A 19081-nucleotide genomic window follows, 5' to 3' on the forward strand; every position below is an offset into this window, starting at 1 on the left:
TTTTCTACTGCTAGCAATGGCCAACCCGGTCCCACACTTCATCCATGTCTTTGGGGACCTCTGATCTCCTTATGAACTGTTTCTTCCATGATGAAGATCAGCCATGGAGTATATCTGAGGTGTATATCAGGGTGTGCTTCTTCCCCACATGAGAGCTAGGATGTCCAGCAACATTCATCTAGAAAACATTTCCCGCACTCAAGGCACTAATACACCTCTAGGGTTGTGTGGGACCCGATACACAGGAAGACAGGACTTCAGAGAGGAACATTTCCCTCACTCAGGACAGGAAAGTGGTTTCTTCCCATGTGAGATCTCTGATGCTTGTAAAAGTTGGACTTCTGTGAAAAACATTTCCCACACTCAGGACAGGAATATGGCTTCTCCCCTGTGTGAGATCTCTGATGTGTGGAAAGATTGGAGTTCTTTGAAAAACATTTCCCGCACTCAGGACAGGAATACGGCTTCTCCCCTTTGTGAGATTTCTGATGTGTGTAAAGATTGGACCTCTCTGAAAAAAATTTCCCGCACTCAGGACAGAAATATGGCTTCTCCCCTGTGTGAGATCTCTGATGTTTGTGCAGAGTGGACGTCTGTGAAAAACATTTCCCACACTCAGGACAAGAATATGGCTTCTCCCCCGTGTGAGATCTTTGATGTGTGTGAAGATTGGACTTCTCGGAAAAACATTTCCCGCACTCTGAACATGAATATGGCTTCTCCCCCGTGTGAGATCTCTGATGTTTATACAGTTGGTACGTCTGTGAAAAACATTTTCCACACTCTGCACAAAAATATGGCTTCTCCCCCGTGTGAGACCTCTGATGTCTGAGAAGTTTTAATTTTTCTACAAAACCTTTCCCACACTCAAGACAGGAATATGGCTTCTCCCCTGTGTGAGATCTCTGATGTATGGAAAGATTGGACTTCTTTGAAAAACATTTCTTGCACTCAGGACAGGAATACGGCTTCTCCCCAGTGTGAGATCTCTGATGTATGAAAAGTTTTGATTTTTCTACAAAACATTTCCCACACTCAGAACAGGAATGCGGCTTTTCTCCTGCATGAGACCTCTGATGTATGATAAGTTTTGATTTTTTTATAAAACATTTCCCACACTCAGGACAGGAATACGGCTTCTCCCCCGTGTGAGATCTCTGATGTGCATAAAGATTGGACTTGTCTGAAAAACATTTCCCGCACTCAGGACAGAAATATGGCTTCTCCCCCGTGTGCGATCTTTTATGCCTATTAAGTTTGTATTTAGAACAGAACCCCTTCCCGCACTCAGTACAGGAGAAGCTCTTCCCTGTTGGAAGGCCGGCCCGGTCCCGCACAGTCTGAGGTTCCTCAGGATACGAGGAATCCGATGGTCCATCTACACTGGGTGGTGCCGGATGGACATTGGAGGGAGCCGGGTTTTCTCCTGGACTATACTGTGTGATGTCCTCATCTTCTACTTTCCAGTCTGGAGACAAAGTGAGACAATCCTCGGAGGTTTTCCTCATCTCCCGGCCATGGACTAAAATACAAAGACAAAGAGGATTACTAGACAGGAGCTGATTGGTTCCCCCAAACCAGGACTCCACCCACATCAGGCAGGATGTAATGTACAACATAGAGTATATAGTGCAGGGGTCAGGAGTATGTAATGTACAACATAGAGTATATAGTGCAGGGGTCAGGAGTATGTAATGTACAACATAGAGTATATAGTGTAGGGGTCAGGAGTATGTAATGTACAATATAAATTATACAGTGTAAGGGTCAGGACTCATAATATTGGTATTCAGTAATCAGTGGAATATTAAATGTTTACTGTAGACAAGTTGCAGAGATCCCACACCGCTGCCTCCCATCTCCTGAGACTGCACTCAGTGACTTGGGTCTGAGACACTACAGACATATCCCTCCAACTGGCACAGCCAGCAGAACACAGAGCAAGGAACCCTGGGAGAAATGTTCTATCAGAGATCCTGTTAGCCCCAGGATAAGGGGTAGAAGACCCAATACACATGTCCCAGGTCAATCAACACCTATTGTGAACATCAACATTTTGCTGCCAGCTGAACCCCAGAACCTCCATAAATCCAGTCTAGAGACATAAATTGTGTCTGCAGCACAGAGAAGGAAGATTATCCGAGAGAAATCCAGGAATACAGGACGGGGAACACAGCTCAGGAAAGTGACCAGGGGATTACAGGCTGATATCACCCAGTCCCCGCCCTACTCTGGACCAATCAGTGAGCAGTATGGGTGGAGGAATGGATTTAGTGTTCATGACCCACCTGTGCTGATCTCTGTAGGAGTGTCCTCCTCTATAAATGTCCCCGTTATTCCATCCTCCTCCATAGACTGCTGATCATCCCTCACATACGCCTCTTCTTCTTCTGCTTTCACCTCAAATTCTATATCGATTGGATCTCCACTCTAAATCAAGGAAATGAGAGAAAATATCATCTGTAAAATGTAAGATTTATGATTGTGACATCACACACAAAATCCACACATTGTCTCCACAAGTTTATGTACTAGATGCTCCATCCCACCAACCTTGTAATGATGAGGGATGGTGTGACCTTCCTGTGTGGAATCTCGGGAATACAGAGGACGGGGACATCTCTCTGGTGGGTTCCTGGTATTAGGTGGCTCCATCATATCCTTGTGTCCTTCTGAAAACTCCTCCATCACTCCATACTCCTCATCCTCCTCTTTATACTCTTCTTTAACATCAATATTATCATCCCCGAGGATTCCACTCTGAAAGATATAATAAAACATTCATTGTAACAAACATGCTGTGTATAAATCACAACTACCAATAATTGTCATCATCTACCTGATGATGGGGAGGGATGGTGTGACCTTCCTGTGTGGAATCCCGGGAATACAGAGGACGGGGACATCTCTCTGGTGGGTTCCTGTAGCTGGATGACTCCACCATGGTGTCCTGGTACAGATCTTTGTGTTCTCTTAGAAGCTCTGACTCCTCCATCCCCCCATCCTCATCCTCCTCCTCTTTTATCTCTTCTTTAACCTCAACTTTAGGATCTCTCAGGTTTCCACTCTGAATATATAATAAAAATGCCATCAATGGTAACAATGCAGATAATGTACAGATCCTAATGATACTATCAGTGATTGTTCCTCATCTACCTGATGATGGTGAGGGATGGTGTGACCTTCCTGTGTGGAATCCCGGGAATACAGAGGACGGGGACATCTCTCTGGTGGGTTCCCATGACTGGATCCATCTGTAGGAAACACACACACTGACTGAATCCATTGTTTCTATGTGTTTATCAGATGATGGGGGATCTAGGTGGATCCTCCGTACTGCTCTCTCCTTTACAATAAAGTCTCCTCTTACCCGGTGATGTGAGGGGCGGCTGATTGTCCATCATGACGTCCTTGTAGAGATCCTTGTGTCCTTCTAAATACTCCCACTCCTCCATGGAGAAATAGACAGTGACACCCTGACACCTTATAGGAACCTGACACACACAATGATACAGTCACCATCCAGACACATCCCTTGTCTGTTACTGGAGAATGTCCCAGAATTCCCGGCACCGCTCACCTCTCCTGTCAGCAGCTCAGTGATCTCTCTGGTGACTTCTAGAATCTTCTTCTTCTTTCTCTCTTCTATCAGGGAGGGAGGTGGAGGCAATGTGATGTCATATGATCTCCAGACTTCACAGGAGGAAAACTCTACATCTGAACACAAATAGTCACATCAAATGATATTCCCAGAATCCTCCTCACCTCTCCATTCAGGTCTCCATTTTATTAAAGCCCCACTTCAGGCTGAGGTATAATTCCCCCCACAGGACCCCCACACTACGCAGGGTATAGGCTTGTTGCATCATTCTGATGTCATTACATACAACGCAGGACCAACAGTCCCACTTTACATGTGAGGATACCAAGGGGCCCCACATCCTAAGAGCATCAGAAAAATGTCAGATGGAGGGACATTGGGGGGAGGAGCTGTGAGGTCAGTGTGATGTCATAGGATTCTCTGACTCTGGTTGGAGGGACATTGGGGGGAGGAGCTGTGAGGTCAGTGTGATGTCATAGGATTCTCTGACTCTGGATGGAAAGACATTGGGAGGAGGAGCTGTGAGGTCAGTGTGATGTCATAGGATTCTCCGACTCTGGATGGAGGGACATTGGGAGGAGGAGCTGTGAGGTCAGTGTGATGTCATAGGATTCTCCGACTCTGGATGGAGGGACATTGGGAGGAGGAGCTGTGAGGTCAGTGTGATGTCATAGGATTCTCTGACTCTGGATGGAAAGACATTGGGAGGAGGAGCTGTGAGGTCAGTGTGATGTCATAGGATTCTCCGACTCTGGATGGAGGGACATTGGGAGGAGGAGCTGTGAGGTCAGTGTGATGTCACAGGATTCTCTGATTCTGGATGGAGGAACATTGGGAGGAGGAGTTGTCAGGTCAGTGTGATGTTTCCTCCCCCCAGGGTCACTGCAGGTGTGGAGAAAAGCTGTGTAAGAGGATATGGAGGAGAGATGAGGAGGAGATCCAGGAATCAGGAGAAAGGTCAGGGCAAGCAACAGACGAGCGCATCCAAGAGACCAAGCCGGGGTCACTACACAGAAAATCAATCCAGCCAATGGGAGATGATCTCAGCATGACTTCCATCATGAAGGAGATGAGGGGGAGGGGAGGAAGTCACTGAAGGTGACCATAGATCCATGGAAATTCAGCTGGTTCAGCAGGGATCGCTCACATTTCCATCCATGTGTGGCCACTGCCGGATAAAAGCCACTCCCCCAGCAGCTGCAGCCAATAGCTTCAGTGCTGATCTGTGTATTCTGAGAGCGGAGGAGTCCCCCCATTGTCAGAATACAAGAGTGCAGCGGGGAGGATTCCCCCCTCCACCTCCAATGTGTGGATGGGGGAATCGCTTCAGGTTTTATGGTCATCCCGCTGGCTGAACGATAAAACTGAACCATGTAGGCCAGCTTTGGGAGCAAATATATTATCATCAACTCCTCCCCCTGTAGGGGTTCATCTACGTATTACCTCCTCTGCTGCCAGATCCAGGAATGTGGACTCTCTGCTTCCTCATCCATGGCACTTCCTGTCTGTACCTGACATCACTTCCTGTCTGTACCTGACATCACTTCCTGTCTGTCTTCCATAGAGACTTCCTGTCTGGGTAGAAGTGAGATCCCCACCTTGTGGAGCTCAGAGGAACTGCAGCCCCAGAAGCGTCTGGTAGTGTGACCCCGGCCTTGTGCTGGGTGTGTATGAACTGTAGATCCTTATAGAGGGGTCACCTCCACTCCCACCAAGGGGGACAGAAATATATGACTCCTCGGGGGAGGGGTTTTGGCCCCTTTGATTTTGCAGTAACATTGATTGCAGATTTAGTCCTGTAGAACATCTGGTATATGGATACAAAGCCCCCCAGCTGGGAGTAAAGGGTGGAAATGGCTGGTGACCCCCAGATTTGGGCAATGATGTCATCACTATAAATGGATAAAACCCGCGCTATGTGTAACAACTCCAAACCTACAAAAACCTTCTAGCGGACTGCTGCTGTAACAAAGGGAAGGATTCCCTGTCATCTAGAAGAGCATTATGTGTCACAGCGCTGTCTAGAGATGAGCGAATTTCTCAAAAATTCGATTCGGCTGATTCGGCGAATTCCAGTGTGAAATTCGATTCGATGCGAATTTCTTCGCTACGAAGATGACTTATAAAAAGGGTTTCTAGGCTTCAGAGAGCCTTTAAATTAGTGCAGAACACTGTACCTTTAATTTAAATGCCCTTGGAGATGAGGAAAGAGAAGGAGAAGGAGAAGGAGAAGGATGAGAAGAAGGAGAAGGAGAAGGATGAGAAGAAGGAGAAGGAGAAGGATGAGAAGAAGGAGAAGGAGAAGGATGAGAAGAAGGAGAAGGAGAAGGATGAGAAGAAGGAGAAGGAGAAGGATGAGGAGAAGGAGAAGGATGAGAAGAAGGAGAAGGATGAGAAGAAGGAGAAGGAGAAGGATGAGAAGAAGGAGAAGGATGAGAAGAAGGAGAAGGAGAAGGATGAGAAGATGGAGAAGGAGAAGGATGAGAAGAAGGAGAAGGAGAAGGATGAGAAGAAGGAGAAGGAGAAGGATGAGAAGATGGAGAAGGAGAAGGATGAGAAGAAGGAGAAGGAGAAGGATGAGAAGAAGGAGAAGGAGAAGGATGAGAAGAAGGAGAAGGAGAAGGATGAGAAGAAGGAGAAGGATGAGAAGAAGGAGAAGGAGAAGGATGAGAAGAAGGAGAAGGAGAAGGATGAGAAGAAGGAGAAGGAGAAGGATGAGAAGAAGGAGAAGGATGAGAAGAAGGAGAAGGAGAAGGATGAGAAGAAGGAGAAGGATGAGAAGAAGAAGGAGAAGGATGAGAAGAAGGATGAGAAGAAGGATGAGAAGAAGGATGAGAAGAAGGAGAAGGATGAGAAGAAGGACAGTTCTGTGACAGTTTCTGTCTATTTCTGACAGTTCTATGACATTCCCTCCATACAGCGGTTGAAACAGCTGTATGGAGTGAATGTCCCAGAACTGTCAGAAATAGACTATTTATGACAGTTCTGGGATTGTCCTTCCATACAGCGGTTGAAACATTGTATCTATTTGTTTCCATAAATGGATCCATTTATGGAAACAAATAGATACAATGTTTCAACCGCTGTATGGAAGGACAGTCCCAGAACTGTCATTAATAGTCTATTTCTGACAGTTCTATGACATTCCCTCCATACAGCGGTTGAAACAGCTGTATAGAGTGAATGTCCCAGAACTGTCAGAAATAGACTATTTATGACAGTTCTGGGACTGTCCTTCCATACAGCGGTTGAAACATTGTATCTATTTTTTTCCATAAATGACATTCTGCAAATACACTTAGAGGAGCGCTGCAGATACACTTTTTGCCGGCTTGGAATTAATCTTATTTTCATCCTACTTCTTCTTCTTCATCCTCATCCTCATAAGAAGAAAAAGAAGAAGTAGGATGAAAATAAGAATAATTCCAAGCCGGCAAAAAGTGTATCTGCAGCGCTCCTCTAAGTGTATCTGCAGAATGTCATTTATGGAAAAAAATAGATACAATGTTTCAACCGCTGTATGGAGTGAATGTCCCAGAACTGTCAGAAATAGTCTATTTCTGACAGTTCTGGGACATTCACTCCATACAGCTGTTTCAACCGCTGTATGGAGGGAATGTCATAGAACTGTCAGAAATAGACTATTAATGACAGTTCTGGGACTGTCCTTCCATACAGCGGTTTCCGGCAAAAAGTGTATGTGCAGAGTTCCTCTATTCTGCAGATACACTTAGAGGAGCTCTGCAGATACACTTAGAGGAGCTCTGCACATACACTTTTTGCCGGCTTGGAATTATTCTTATTTTCATCCTACTTCTTCTTCTTCTTCTTCTTCTTCTTCATCCTCATCCTCATCCTCTTCTTCTTCTTCTGAGGATGAGGATGAGGATGAAGAAGAAGAAGAAGAAGAAGAAGAAGAAGTAGGATGAAAATAAGATTAATTCCAAGCCGGCAAAAAGTGTATGTGCAGAGCTCCTCTAAGTGTATCTGCAGAATAGAGGAACTCTGCACATACACTTTTTGCCGGCTTGCAATTATTCTTATTTTCATCCTACTTCTTCTTCTTCTTCTTCTTCATCCTCTTCTTCTTCTTCTGAGGATGAGGATAAAGAAGAAGAAGAAGAAGAAGAAGTAGGATGAAAATAAGATTAATTCCAAACAGGCAAAAAGTGTATGTGCAGAGCTCCTCTAAGTGTATCTGCAGAATAGAGGAACTCTGCACATACACTTTTTGCCGGCTTGGAATTATTCTTATTTTCATCCTACTGCTTCTTCTTCTTCTTCATCCTCATCCTCATCCTCAGAAGAAGAGGATGAGGATGAAGAAGAAGAAGAAGAAGAAGAAGTAGGATGAAAAGAAGAAGAATTCCAAGCCGGCAAAAAGTGTATGTGCAGAGTTCCTCTATTTCTGACAGTTCTCTCACAGCTTCTTCACATGTACAGCGGTTGAAACATCTGTATCCTAAATATAAACTAATAGATACAATGTTTCAACCGCTAAACATGTGTTCCTTCTGTCAGAGAACTGTCAGAAATAGCGGAGCTCACTGCAGGGACACTTTTGCCGGCTGATCGGGAAATGTTCGATTCGCGCACCCGAAGTAGGCAAAATTTCGGTTTCGCCGCGAATCGAATATTTCCTGAAATTCGACTCGAATTCCGGTTCGCCTGGTTCGATTCGCTCATCTCTAGCGCTGTCCTATTGTGTGTGCACAGAAATCATCACAAATACACTACAAATATGTGGAGACATTCAGAGATAAAGAGCTCGGGGCTCCAAATCCTATTCTCTGCACATCCACTGCTTCCACTTTACACCCACTTCATTGGTCTTATGGGGTTTATCAATAAATGAAGGAAACTGAACCGTGTGCAAATCCATCCACAACATAAAGTGCTTTGTGCTCAAGATGCTGCTCCCTGCACATCCACTGCTTCCACTTTACACCCACTTCATTCATCTCATCAGATTTGCTGCTATAGGAAATCATGTAAAATGATGTCCCATCTCGCTGTTTGTAAACACAATTCTGCAGCTAATTGGCCACTAGGATTACTTTTACATGAAAGCCGCCCACCAGCTAAGAAACCAGCACTAGAATGATGCCTGTAGCTGCAAGCATCCTCCCGGTATAACCACTCCAAGTCCAGCGACGTTCCAGTACATTGCTGGTCCATGTTGGACATATATGTACCAGCAGAGAACACGGACATACGATGAATCGGGTCTGCGGACCAATATGACTGCAATTCATTCTTTTCTGTAATGCCCATGTTGAGGGTTCGGCCCAATAAGTTTTAATTTCATAAACGGTGATAGAGTTCCATGTGAATTGTGTGACAAGAGCTGAATTTGGGGGGCGGCCATGTATTGTGGTGTATAAATTGCCTTGGCCCACAATTGGTACAAATCTTCTGTGAAGAACAGTGGAGGGGCTGAACACTAGTGCTGGCAGTGACCGGGCCGATCCGGCTAACACTGAGTATTGGGGACACTATACAAAGCCGGCACTAGTATAGTTCTGTTCATGATCAATATATTGATCCGTACAAACACTATACTAGTAATGGCGGTGATCAGCGACCTATAGCGTGAGTGCGACAGTGTGCGGCCAATCTAACGCCAGCTGACCCTGGCTGGGAGGGGCTTACTGACCCTGACACGATGTGATGTCACTAGTGGCAGGAATACAGAGATCAGTGAAACATTCTATATACTGACACTGTACTAATGGCACTGGCTGGGTGACGGGGCCATCAAAGGGTTAAATGTGCTAATCTAACATGTGTGTACAATGTAGTGGTGCTTTTACTCAGTGCCGTGTTCTCTCTTCTCTCCCTGGACCGACCGGGGGGGCAGTGGGGGGGTGCAGGTGCATTGACACCCCAAAACAGGAAGTGATGCAGATTACGCCACTTTGCCAAGAGCTGCTGTTCGCCCACAAAATGCGGGTAAGTGGTTGGTAAGTAGTTAAAAAAAAAACTTAAAAAAATTTAAAACAAAATTCTCAATATGGTATTTAACTTTTTTTTAAATACTTTTACCAGAATAGTAGGATGTTACCATAGTAACCATTGTACTACTGTGGGGGGAGGGGGGTGATCAGGGATTTTGTTTCCACACTTTTCTTTGCAGGAGAATAATGATCATTTCTCCTGCAATGCAAATCTTGCTGTCAGAACCGAACTCATTCATCAACTGTCATCAGTGAGTTAGCTTTTTGACAGCTCAAGATAATGATCTGTGATTGGCTGGAGCTGGTCACATGGTACAGGGTGCTGGGATTGGCCCCATGTATCATGTGACAGCTGTGGGCCAATCACAGCTCACTAGGAGGAGAAGCAGAGCTGTTATGAATGAGATTGATTCATAACAACTGCTTACATTGTGATCACCTAGAGATCACATGATCACAGGGTCACAATCACTGGGATCTTCATTCTGCTGTATCCACCAGACACAGCAGTCGGGGGTGGGGGAGCGCTGTGTGCCAGCTCGGGTGTGTGATGTGCCTCCTGTGTTAGTACAGCCAGAGTGACTACACGTACATTGCTTTGCCTATAGCTGCCGCCTGGCCACAGTACATTGCGGGTGGGAAGCGGGTAATCTAGGACTAAGGATTCCAAGCTCACTCCTTGGGCCATGATATCATCCAGGCAAGAAATGTAAGTTCTGTGTTCCAATTATGAGGTGACAACAGCATAGAGTGCTTTCAGGATAATGGACAAAGGTAGACAAGCATTGCATGCTGTTGTTGTGTGAAGCAAGTCTGTCTCCTTTTTTATTACAGATAATACATTTTGTTTGGCTTTTTCTACATTGTTCCCCGATCCTGACATTCGTGGCCTCCTGGGCTGGATGTGCCGCTGGATCCAGGCCCTGGAGCAAGCCCTGGAGGTGGCACCAGACGAGGACCAGCCCAGCCTTGGAGCCTATTTCAGGCAGCAATTTTAGTTTAGTTACAATTTTTTATGATGTTTTATAGTTTTCTATTGATTGCTGGTAATAAATGTTCTATTTCTCTTGGACAGTGCCCTGTGTTGTGGCCTTCTTCAGCCTTTGCAGGTCGGCAATCTTCTTCATTGCAGTTGGAGCTGATCTGCATGTCCCTAAAGCATTGCAGGACTCTGCTAGCTCCAGCTGCACTGGACAATCTTGCTTACCTGGAATTTCTGGTAATGTCCAAACAAAGTGTTTTCTGGCAAGTCCAGCTTTAGGACTGTAGCAGATAGGATTGCATGTTTCCGAGAGGTAAACCAGCTCCTTCAATCCTAAGCTGGGATACATAAAGATTGAAGTTGTCTGCTTGCTGTCTGCAGCTACTCCCAATCTTGGTTTGCTTCCTCTTGTGAAATGCTGCAACAGTTTACACAGAACACTCCATTCACGTTACATTGTTCACGTTTGGAGTAGCTCTTCATTCCATCCAGGGACTTCTACATAGCTTGGTGGAGTGGAGTTGTGCAGACTGCCAAAAGGGGGTGCAGCCAAGTAGACTTGTGGCCCAACTCTGTCAAGATGTTTCCCATCACCTCATCTCTAGTTGGAGTTGGCATTACACAGAAGTCACATGACTTGAAAGCTGCTCTTGGAAGGACTATCAGTTATGGATGAGACCAGTTACATGCAATGTTCCCCAGAAAAGAAGGGGCCCTAATGGGCAAATTGTCTATCTGCTCCACACATACCACTTGGATCCAACTTGTTCCTCATTCACATGTCAGTGTTTTGACAACAAGAGGTGGGGAGGGAATGAAGTGAGGAACAAGTGTCCACTGGGCACATAAATTCCATAGGCACACACGTCTAGAATCAGGCAGCTAAAGATCCTATGCTCCCCAACCAATCTCGGGGCAAGATGTTACACGGGGTGTAAAGCAAACTTAGTCTGGGTCCAGTTAGTCCAGCATAATGATAGTCCAAACAACAGAAGGCCTTCTTCTTATTCTCCCAACTTTTCTGTGTCTCTAGCATTCCTTGGCAGGCTTACTGTGTGTAAGTTGTGTCCTGGTGTCACGCCTGGTGTCCTGGATATTACACACTTCTTGTATAGTGTGTGTCAATGAAGTAGCACAGGGAACATATTTGGACAGCAGTGTCTGTCTCTGGGGAGGTGAATGTTCCATGCAGGAGTCTTGGCAAAAATCAGCACCCCAAAAAGACAAAAGCTAGCCGACACTTAGAGAACAAGCTGCAATATTGTGTGTTCCCATATTGGGGAACGTTAGCCTTGCCCACAGAGTCCACTGAGAATTCTAAGCTCCCTTGGGGCAGCCAAATGGTTAGCAGATAATGGCCAACCGCTACATGTGCCAGAGAACTTGTGTGATGGGGAACAGATAAAACTATTTGCAGGACAGACCACCAGGTGAAAGCAGCAGAAAGGCCAAAGAGTCTAACCACCAATGCCTCTGGAAGGGTCACCTTTTAGTTTTCTTTCTGAAGTGCTGCTTTTTTAGTGTTCGCTATTTGGAATTATTGGTAGCCATACTCAGAAAAGCACCTGTGTTGGATTCCCGACATGACCAAGCCACCATTATTACCCCAAATGCATTGTTGACAATTTGAAAGACACGTTCTGCTACTTTCCAAATAATGTTTATTACAAAAAAACATACAAAATTAATGGGGAGGAGGAGGCTGCTGCTGCAGAGGGGGTGGGTGTGAGGGTTGGGGGGGGGGTACAGTGTGTGGGGGGCTGGGAAAGAGTGGTGGGGAGGGAGTGCTGGGGGAGAGGTTGAATGGGGGGAATGGAAAACAAGAAGAATGTGGGGAGGGGCATTTGAGGGCTGAGGAGAGTGGGCAGAATGTGGAAGGTAAGGGTGGAAATGGGATTGAGAGGAGGGGCATGTAGAAACAAGGGGAGGGGGTGTTAAAGTGGGGGTGTGGAGTGGGGGTGTGGTCAAGGGGCAAATTGGAGTGTGAGGAAGGTGCAGAAGAGGGATCCATGGGGAAGGAGGCATACTGGTCTTTAGGTGGGGTTTCTTGAGGGGGCTGCTCCAGAGTGCGTCGTTCCAGATTCGGCACCTCCAATGCTTGTTCCCCTGCTGATTTCCCGGCACTTTCTACAGGGGAACTCTGTGGCAACCTTGGCATTGGCACCAAACTACTACTGCACGGGGGTTGTGAGCCTCTGGCTGAAGGTGCATTTTGTTCAGCCCCTGCTTGACATAAGGCCCGGATATCATGACTAAGGTCCTGCAACACTGTAGTCTGCTCCCTGACCGCGGTGACAAGTCCAAGCAGGGCTTCATGTTGGAGCCCCAGTAACCTTTCTATATTACTGGACACATTAGAAAGCCTCCTTTGCTCCCATAATCTCTCCATGTTGAACATCCTTTCCCTAAGCTTGAGAAGGGGGCTGGGTCCAGGTGGACGGGGTGCTGATCCAGCTGCCTCCAATGTTGGCTGCTAGGAAAAACAAACAAAAAATGAACGAGTGTTTAACACACAGCACAAGGGTACAGTAGGACAGGGGGGTCGTCTGACACCAAACACTAGATCATGTTCTTGTCCCACCCCTAGGACCAGGTATTGGTGAATGCCTTTCCCTGACACATTACACTGGATGAACATTTGACTGAAATGAATGGTTTGGCATCTTTACCCAGACTGATACCTTCCTGCTCTGAAATGTGATCAGATTTGGATTTAGACAAAGTGAAATGCTAAAATGCTGATTTGTCACATGCACATCACTCCCTCCAGCTCCTAAGCAATGATCCAAAAAAAGTAAGTTACACATCACGTTGCCAAATCCTGCCCAGCCAGGAACGGAGTTATACTCTAAATGGGTGACTCATTAGGGAGAACATCTTTAGCATCTCTTACCGGATGTTCAGGCAACTCAGGTGGAGGTGACGGCATTTCACACAAATTTGGAGTGCCTGAACTTCCCTGCACCACAAAACCAAAAAAAAAATGCATGACATTTCCCAAATACACATGCAACATGCATTTGTACATCCCCACCCCATTACAGCAGTTCCCGTACCCCAGCATCAGATGCAGATTCTTCTCCCACTCCAACAGCTGTGGCCTCCAGGGGCAAAAGATGATCTGAAAATAGAGTTCAAGATGCTGATTAGTAACAGATACTACTTAGGCTGCATGTATGATGTGACATTTGTGACCAAGGTTTGAGGGATTGCTCATTGGTATGTTCTTCACCCAAGTTTATCCAGAGAAATAGTACACTGGCAGCCACAGCCCAGGAGACTGTTTGGGAGTAGAGAGAGCCATGGTAAGGCTCAGGAGCAGGGGCCACAAGAATGAGGGGCCACCTTTCCTGCCAAACAAGGAGGCAGATGTGTTAGGATGGCTCCATTATGCCCATAGGCTACTGCAGCCATTTTGAACATTGAATTCAAACATTAAAGCAAAATATATAACATTTGTCGTTAAGGCAACATTCCGAAAAGGATTCAATAGGTTACAGAAGGGTCACCCAGGGGGAAAATTGGGTCAAATCAAATATAAACATTCCCCAAAATATTTCCAAAGCCAGAGAAACGCATGTAAATGCACCCAAAAGAATTGTTGATATAACTGTGGATCTGAGGAGACCAAGAGCAATGCATCCAAAACTCCTTTAATCACTTTTAAACCGCAGGTCTCCTGCAAACTCAATGTGAAAAAGAAAATAAGTAATTCTTGTGGCAGTCTCAGAGTATCCAAAAACATTAAACAGCCTTGCCAGATGATTGGAAGCTGAGCTACAAAGGGCGGGACTACTCAATATTGAACCCTACGGACTAAGACTGGGATGTCATTCAAGTTCATGTGTGCGGAAAGGAAGTCATCCCAGCAGTGTTGGCAATATAGTGTATTTGTCAATGAACTATAGATTAGTCTTTATGATGCCTTTTGGGCTTTAGATTACTTAAATTCCAAGATTCTTGGTGGATAAGTCTGGCAAAGGAATAGATCTTCCTGCTAGTCATGTGATGTGCCAAAATGAAGCAGTCTAATTATTGGCCCCAAGTTTACATGAGAGGCCCAAAGCATTAGTTAGATTCCATTTTTTTGGGGGGGAGGAGCACTTTAAAATGATTTGCCCCTGGAGATTCCTTTTTCAAGAATTAGAAAATTGACATTTTTGTGTGATTTTATTTGGGATCTGGCTGGGTTTTTGGACTCCGGGAAAATGGCCCCAAGAATACTCAGTCTTGGTATGTATTTGATTTGGCCTTTACATTTTGAGCAATGGGAAAATGGTTGCCGTCACTTGGAACTTGACAATTGGGTGAGTAGCTACATTTCTTGATGTTGACCTCAAGTTTTACTATGCTGAAGTCCCAGATCACATGCTTCTGGTAGATCCCTACCTGCCATATCTGCTACTGGTTCCTGGCTTGCTCACTTCCTGGTGGGGTGATCCTGAGAACTGCGACCTGGTACTAACACCAGCAAAATCCATCTCCACCATTAGGAGCTCTGGTGATACCAGTTAGTACTTAGACCCCGCACCTCAGGTGAGCCTGCGTCATTCCCAGGGGGACCTGCCTGTGTACCTATCCTGCTGGTTTCAGGTAAGCCTTACACTGCCGGTCTTTGAGCCTGACCCCTGATCGTGACAACGGAAATAGATCGTATCCATAGAGCTCTGGTCCCTGTAAAACTGGATGGACCTCCTCAAGACATAATCATTAAACCCCATTTTTTTAAATTAACCTCCCTGGCGGTATTCCCGAGTGTAGCTCGGGGTAGAGTTTTAGTACCAAAAGCGGTAACCCCGAGCTACACTCGGGCTTACCATGCGGCGCTGCATAGGGAGTCCCTGCAGCACTTACCTTGTCCTTCGCTCCCACGATGTGTCCCCTGAAGCGTCCCCGGCCATCTCCTCCGGCTGATGCCGGCATCCAGCTTCTGTGTTCCGGTCCCCGTGACGTCGGGACGTACGGGCGGCGGCGGCGGGAAATTTGAAAATTTTAAAAAATGTAATTTTTTTCAAAACACATTTTTCACAGTAAAACATTGCTGTTTCAACCCATTTCACATACATATTGTCCCTAGTGCTTTGTCCTGTGCCCTGCCTACATTTTGTCTGTTCTTTCTGCCTGGAAACTTAGAAAAATCCATGGCGTCCAAAAAGTGTCCCTTTAGGTCAAAAGCGGTTTTAGACCAGCTAGAGAACAGCGATAGTAAATCAGAACCACTTGCAGAATTGAGTGATAATGATTCGTGGGGGAAATTCGTCATCAGACACTGAAACCGATTTTGCGACTTTGCTCAGCAATGTACGAACTTGGCGCTCTATTTCAAATTTCAGTGTTTTCGATTTGATTATATTATTGAATTAAATGTATTATTATTATATTATTATTTTTTATGATTATTTATTAAATTATAATTTATGATTTCGTGTTTCAAATTTTATCATACCCGGGATGTTTAATAGACTCTTGTTTGGACAGATTTCAGTGAGTTATTCCTAAAAATTACAGCCTACAATAAAAAAACTACATATTTCCATGCAAAATAATGGTACCGCTTTCAGCACCAAAAATCTGAAATAATCATACCGCCAGGGAGGTTAAGGAGGCGGTGATGCGATACGCCAGGGAACATCCAGATTTGGAAATCCATGGGCACAAGATTCAAGTCTTTGCAGATATTTCTCAAGGTACTATCCTGAAACGGAGGAAGTTCAAGCCGTTGCTTTCATCTTTAATTCAAAGGGACATTCGTTATCAATGGAAATATCCATTTTGCTTACAATTTACTTACAATGGCAAATCCTACGCCTTTTCTACATTTTCTGAAGGAGAGAAACTTGTTGAATCTGGGCTTTATTTACCTTAGCCCCTCCCCACAGAACCAGCCCAGGGTTGACGGCCCTCCTCCCCCGCTTTCACCTCTGTGGTCCCCCTTTTCAAGGAAGAAGAAACCTGCTACTCCACGTTAGGTCCCTTGAGGAACCTGCTGGCTACTAGTTGATTTCTATCGGGCGGGGACCTCTACATGGTCTTGTTATGGGACATTGGCCTCCGCCCTTGTTCTTCTTTGAATTGTTATTGCAAATATTATGTTTTTTAATTTTATTGCTTTTTACCTGTTTATTGGCTAATTTGCATATACAGTTGCAAGAAAAAGTATGTGAACCCCTTGGGATTATGTGGAGTTTTGCATGAATTGGGCATAAAATGTGCTCTGAACGTCATCTAAGTCACAACAATAGAAGAACACAGTCTGCTGAACATAATACTACACAAACATTAGATGTTGCTATGGTTTAATTGCACATAACATGTAAACATTCACAGTGCAGGGAGGAAAAAGTATGTGAGGCCCTAGCTTAATGACTTCTCCCAGAGCTAATTGGAGCCAGGAGTGAGCCAACCTTGACTCCAATCAGTGTGATGATATTGGATGTGTTGCTGACAGCTGTCCTGCCCTTAAAAAACACACACCTGTTTTGGGTTTACTGGTTTCAAGAAGCACTGTCTGATGTGAACCATGCCTCGCAGAAAAGAGCTCTCAGAAGACCTACCATCAAGAATTGTTGACTTGCATGAAGCTGGAAAAGGTTACAAAAGTATCTCCAAAAGCCTTGATGTTCATGTGTCCACGGTAAGACAGACTGTCTACAAATGGAGAAAGTTTAGCACTGTTGCTACTCTCCCTAGGCGTGGTCCTCCTGTAAAAATGACTGCAACAGCAAAGCGCACAATGCTGCATGAGGTAAAGAAGAATCCCAGAGTGTCAGCTAAAGACCTACAGAAATCTCTGGCACATGCTAACATTTTTGTTGACACATCTACAATAAGGAAAACATTAAACAAGAATGGAGTACATGGGAGGACACCACGGAGGAAGCCATTGCTGGCCAAAAAGAAGATTGCAGCACGTTTGAAGTTTGTAAAAGAGCACCTGGATGTTCCACAGCACTACTGGCAAAATATACTGTGGACAGATGAAACCAAGATTGAGTTGTTTGGGAAGAACACACAACACTATGTGTGGAGAAAAAAAGGCCCAGCACACCAACATCAAAACCTCATCCCCACTGTGAAACATGGCGGAGGGAGCATCATGGTTTGGGGCTGCTTTGCTGCCTCAGGGCCTGGACGGATTGTTGTCATTGATGGGAAAATGAATTCCAGAGTTTATCAAGACATTTTGCAGGAAAATGTACGACCATCTGTCTGCCAACTGAAGCTCCGCAGAGGATGGGTGATGCAACAGGACAATGACCCAAAACATACAAGTAATTCAACAAAACAATGGCTGCAACAGCACAGAATACGCCTTCTGGAGTGGCCCAGTCAGAGTCCTGACCTCAACCCCATTGAAATGCTGTGGCATGACCTTAAGAGAGCGATTCACACCAGACATCCCAAGAATATTGCTACACTGAAACAGTTTTGTGAAGAGGAGTGGTCCAAAATGACTCCAGATCGTTGTGCAGGTCTGATCTGCAACTACAGGAAACGTTTAGTTGAGGTTATTGCTGCCAAAGGAGGGTCAACCAGTTATTAAGTCCAAAGGTTCACATACTTTTTCCTCCCTGCACTGTGAATGTTTACATGTTATGTGCAATTAAACCATGACAACGTCTAATGTTTGTGTAGTATTATGTTCAGCAGACTGTGTTCTTCTATTGTTGTGACTTAGATGACGTTCAGAGCACATTTTATGCCCAATTCATGCAAAACTCCACATAATCCCAAGGGGTTCACATACTTTTTCTTGCAACTGTATGTCAAGTATTCTATTTCTCTGGGGTTAGGAACCTTTCTTATACATGTCTTTTACAGACCCCATGGTGCCGGGAAGCGTCTATGTGCTCTTCCAAATTGAGAGACTGTCCCCACTGCTATGCTTTGGTGGAGACTCTTCCATTCCTTGACCTTGTGTCTGGGTTATTTGGTGTTTTACTGTTTTATGCTGCATATCGTTGTTTTACCACTTGAACTGACGATAGCCATTTTCTGGGCTCGGTGTCTTTTGTCTCTCCCCTATTTCTTCCTTTTTTTCCTCACTTTTTTAAATTGTTTTTCTTTGAGGGTCATCTCGGGAATTTTTATTTGGTCCTGGATTCTCGATCTGGGGGGATGTGTGGGTCTCCCCATCGCTGTCTTGCATTTTTCTATGTCCACCTTAAAACCTAATAGTGGCGTTGTTCCCTTACTCTCCGATAGTGTGCAGGTTTGGGATTCCCCTCTAAGCAACTCAAGGTTTTTTCTCATTATCTTCGCTGACTCTTCTCCACCTTCAACTCTCTACTCTCACCACCCCCACCTCCACCCAGCACCTCACTCACCGCCCTTGAGATTGCCAATCACTTCAAAAAGAAGATTGACACAATTCGCAAGGACATCACCACAACTCACACATCCTCTCAACCCGTCCCCTCTCACACAGCTACCCCCTCATCCCCCCTCTCCCTCGACATAACCTGCAGGGACTTCATCACTGCTCAAACTCCCTCCAACCCCGTTCCCCCTCACTCAGCTACCCCCTCATCACCCCTCTCC

The 19081-nt window shown here is 45.3% G+C and overlaps 1 protein-coding gene across 1 annotated transcript in view; it reads right to left on the reverse strand.

Moving 5' to 3' along the window:
- LOC149445405 (uncharacterized) overlaps nucleotides 1-14936 on the reverse strand; it is a 131274-nt gene extending 116338 nt beyond the window's left edge. The window contains 5 exon segments of the mRNA XM_089653827.1: nucleotides 10440-10534; nucleotides 12568-13013; nucleotides 13434-13499; nucleotides 13597-13661; nucleotides 14930-14936. Coding sequence (XP_089509953.1) covers nucleotides 10440-10534; nucleotides 12568-13013; nucleotides 13434-13499; nucleotides 13597-13661; nucleotides 14930-14936 — 679 coding nt within the window.
- Between the last annotated feature and the right edge of the window lie 4145 nt (nucleotides 14937-19081).

The sequence above is a fragment of the Staurois parvus genome, unplaced genomic scaffold, assembly GCF_062004578.1.
Source record: "Staurois parvus isolate SC_StPar_1 unplaced genomic scaffold, SC_StPar_1.0 ptg000721l, whole genome shotgun sequence".
Lineage (NCBI taxonomy): Eukaryota > Metazoa > Chordata > Amphibia > Anura > Ranidae > Staurois > Staurois parvus.